General features: G+C 43.1%; 1 protein-coding gene across 1 annotated transcript; it reads left to right on the top strand.

Annotated features, from left to right (window-relative positions):
* The first annotated feature begins 623 nt into the window (after positions 1-623).
* On the top strand, positions 624-3876 carry LOC127466916 (uncharacterized). Its single transcript, XM_051778319.1, has one exon. It carries the CDS (start codon positions 924-926, stop codon positions 2442-2444), a length of 1521 nt encoding a protein of 506 aa, XP_051634279.1. The 5' UTR covers positions 624-923; the 3' UTR covers positions 2445-3876.
* Positions 3877-4329: the final 453 nt, after the last annotated feature.

Below are 4329 nucleotides of genomic sequence, written 5' to 3'. Positions count from 1 at the left end.
CGATTAGTTACGCTGTCCTGAAAACAACAACTGACCTTGGGTTTTTGACACACCTGCTGGGCGATTAGTTACCTCTGATAGCCCATGAGGAGTCAACCTTGCAGGCTCTTGCCTATTGACACCTCTGCTGGGCAAACAACAACTGAAAAGACAATGTGCCTCTGGAGGACTAAGTCCAAAAAAGGGAGGCAACCCCTCATGCCAGGGAGGCGCCAGAGCATATAAACTTACTGGTGACTTTGGGAATTCGGGAGTTCTTCTCCCCCACCGCCTGCGAATCAAGACCATCAAGCATCGCTGGACCCCGTGGGCGGTGACTATGGACATCTATCTACTTTCAGCTTTTCTTTCCCTTACTCTCCCTGGCTCTTATCCTGCCTTTCTCTCTCTCTCCTATGCATTTTTCTCCTCCCCAGAAAAGTTACCTATTGATTATGACAGCACCCAAAAAGAATGTTCACCTATCTGTTGATACAAAACTGTTAAAATAAATCTTATTAACTTACCTGTTGATGCAAAACTGTTGAAATAAATCTTATATATTTTCATACACCGATTATTTAGTGTCGCTTCGCTTTAATCCACCCCCAAGGAATTTTTGATAAAACCTGAGTTACCCCCCCCCCCCCTCTCTTTTCCTGGGGCGGGTCGTAACATTTTTGGCGTCACGGACAGGATCCTTTGGATGTGGTGGAGTAATCGGTGTAGTCTAAAACTGGTACCGAGGGCGAGTCAAATGGTGACTGTTCCCTCGCAGTAAAATTATAGTAAGAATTTTTCTCCTCTCGGTGTGACCCGGGCACATCAGACCTGTTGAAAGGTTTCCTGGTGTGACCTGGACCTGTTGAAAGGTTTTCCAGGAGAGAGTCAAACCAGCCCTCAGAGGGTTAAGGGGGAGAAAGACATTAACCTAAGCTGGGTTAATGACTGAGGCGAAGGGGATGACACCCCGGGTTGAGTTATATGGGGATTATTCCCTCCTGATAGCTATCCTTGGTTTAGAACTGTTTTTTTTGGGTGCTGTCTTAGGCTTGTTCCTTAGAGCAGTGCAAAGGCAAAAATTAGCTATTCAAAAATCTGTAAGTGAAGTGACAAAATCTTTCCAAGAGTCAATGAGAACTTTGCAGGACCAACTAGGAAAAGAGGCTATTCAAAAATCTACCGGTGAGGTGATAAGGTCTCTTCAAGAGACAATGAAGGCATTACAGGAGCAATTAGAAAAAGAACGCCTGCAGTTAACTGCTGAACGCCAGGCACTGGAAAAAGAGAGAGAGATTAACTCATTGCTTAGGTCAGCCCTTGAAGATGAGGAGGAACAAAATGAAAGGCTTAAAAAAATACTGGAAATGAAAAATTGTGAATTGCGAGACATCAATTCAAAATACCCTAAACCGGTAGATGTTAACAAATCCCTGTACCCCTCTGGGGAATTAGAAGAATTGAAGCAAAGTTACCCGGAGGAGGGGGTAATACATATGCGTCCCCTCATTAAAACTGAAACCACTGGCCAGGGGGCAGATCGGCAAACTACCACACGAACTACCCCGTACACGGGGGAAGCACTGGCCAAAATTCAGGAAAAATATAGCCGTAAGGCCAGTGAGTCAGAGACTGAATATGTGTGGAGGGTATCCCTTACTGGGGGAGATCGGATTTTGTTGAGTGAAGATGAGGCCAGAGGATTTTGGGGCCCTGGGGTTTTCCTGACCACAAATGATAACCGAGCCCCGTGGCCACTGACCCAGAGAGCTGCCTACTGGGCAGGCGGGTTAGACCCTATAGAAAGGGGAGATCCTCACACAATTAAAACCCCCACAATTGGCCACATTGTCGAAAGTGTACAAAAAACTGCATGCCTCCAATTAATCCATACAAGACTGTTGGACTCGCAGCGACATTCCCCTATGGAACTCGAGGCGGATCCACAAAGATTTCCTGTCCTAATCCGAGGTCTGCCTGATGCACTAAAAACCCATGCTAAACAACTACAAGAACGCATAATGGCAACCCCCAGGCCCGGAAGAAGGGGTGCTCCACCAGGAATGACCTGGTTGGAGGTGGCCCAAGAATTAGTAACTACTGGTAGACAGTTGGGGATCTCTGATACAAGTAGTTTTAAACAGAAAACAGATATCAGAAGGGTGGGAGAAACCCGAAAACCACCTTTGGCAGGTAATCGTCAGCAAAATGTGATACCTAGTGAGCGAACAAGGTACAGTTTGTGGGTGGAGGGTGTTGAGAAAGGAATTCCTCGAGAGGTGATGGACAAATTACCTACAGCTAATTTGGAACACTTGATAAAGCACTGGGATAAGATCAAAGAGCATGAGTCACCCCCGGGGGGCAACTCTCCCCAGGAGCCCAACACTGTAGTTCCCTCAGCCCCACCAGAAAACAGTTTAACTAGTTCCCAGCCGGGAAACAGGGTTCGCCTCTCCCAGTAAGTGAGCCGGGGAGCGGTCAGTGGATTTACATGAGAAGGCTCACAGAAAACAGTCAGGGAGATATGGTGATCACTTTCCCTCTCGGCCCTTTTAAATCTCTAGTTACATTCGTAGTAGACACGGGTGCACAGGTCTCAGCACTCCAAACTGAAGCTGCTACTCAGTGTGGCATTAAGCCAGACAAACAAAAGATATGGGTAACTGATGCTTTCGGCAAATCCCAACCCCAACACACTGCTCGAGTGAAATGCTGGTTACCTGGAGATGAGACAGCCACAGAAACTACCATGATTGTGGGACCACTACCAGCTAACATCCTGGGGTTAGATTTATTAAAGGGTCGAGCCTGGAGAGATGCCAGAGGGAGAGAATGGGTGTTTGGTCTCCCACCCCTCTCTGTCCGTCTGAGTTTATTTGTTTTTTGGAGAAAACATGTTCCAAACTTCTCTATTATTATTGCCCTAGTAACATTATGCCAGATAAGAAAAGGAGTTGGATAAATAGATAGTTCCTTCTTTTTAACAATCGGTCCGTAGTGGGCCAGATTTGTTCTTTTGCAGAAACCTGCCAGCAGATGAGATCAAACTACATGGAACCAATGGAGCCTCAATTACAGCAAGAGGCAGAAGAGATAACTACCCCCACAACTGCTTCTATTATCAACTTACAAGTACTCCATGAGAAAACGAAATAGCAACAAGACTGAAGACTTATACTGTTCTTAATGTTTTTATCTTAATAACTTTGTAATATACATGCCTATATGTATTTTTGTCTCAAGTCTGCAATATGTAAAAGTTTGCCACAAACATTGTGTTTGTGCTCCCTCTACTCCCAGAATTACTTGTGTTATCAGCTTATTAATAATTGTTAACTTATCTGGGTTTTGTTTTTTTTTTATTATGAACAATTCACTGATAAGATTGTGTAGGACGGGCCATTTTATGTACTGCTAATTTCGTTTTGCCAAGTTTGTTTTATTATTTTGTTGGGGGGCAGGTTAGTTTGGGAGAAGCTTTTGAATGTGAGCAACTTACTGGTAAAATTGTATAAGATGTACTATTAATTTGATTTTTGTCAAGTTCATTTTGTCCTTTTAAATATCTCTTTCGATTGAGAAACTCAACCAAATATAACCTGGGAGTTAGTACAAGTATTTATGCATATTTAGAATTATATGAATATGCATTATATACATTAGCCTTCTGCCTTGAAAGGCATTGAATTTTAATTTTGGTTAAATTTAACAAAAACGGAACTAAATTTAGGCCTAAAAGAAAACAAAAGAAAACCTTTTACCAGCTCCCAAGTAACTCAGTGTTTTTTGATGTATAATTTCAAATATTTGTATGTATGTTTGTAACCTCATTAATGTTAAGAAATTTGATTGTAGTCATTGAGATCCTATTACATCCCCTTTGACTACTCACGGGGTGGAGAAAGTAACTAGTGCAAATTAGCTTACTATGTTATTATACAATTAGCTTGTTTGTTTTTTTTTTTTTTTTTTTTTTTTTGAAGGGGGGGAGAATTGTAATGCATTAGGGCAATCTCTTCCTTTTCTTCACTCTTCTGTCTCCCTGTCCACTATACGAAAAGCACCGCCCACAAAGAAGATTCACAGAGAACGACAAAAGAAGAAAAACTATTGAATGCATAAATCACGGGGTGGTGTCAGAGACTGAAATAGTTGATGTTTTATGCATTCTCGGGCTTTTGACACACCTGCTGGGGAGTCCTCCTAAAAAACAACAACGGACCTCGGGCTTTGACACACCTGCTGGGGAGTCCTCCTAAAAAACAACAACGGACCTCGGGCTTTTGACACCTCTGCTGGGCGATTAGTTACGCTGTCCTGAAAACAACAACTGACCTTGGGTTTTTG

Source organism: Manacus candei, unplaced genomic scaffold (assembly GCF_025592945.1).
Source record: "Manacus candei isolate 608988 ecotype Guabito, Panama unplaced genomic scaffold, ASM2559294v1 h1tg000011l, whole genome shotgun sequence".
Lineage (NCBI taxonomy): Eukaryota > Metazoa > Chordata > Aves > Passeriformes > Pipridae > Manacus > Manacus candei.
The sequence above is the reverse complement of the archived record's forward strand: the minus strand, read 5'-3'. Positions and strand labels throughout refer to the sequence as shown.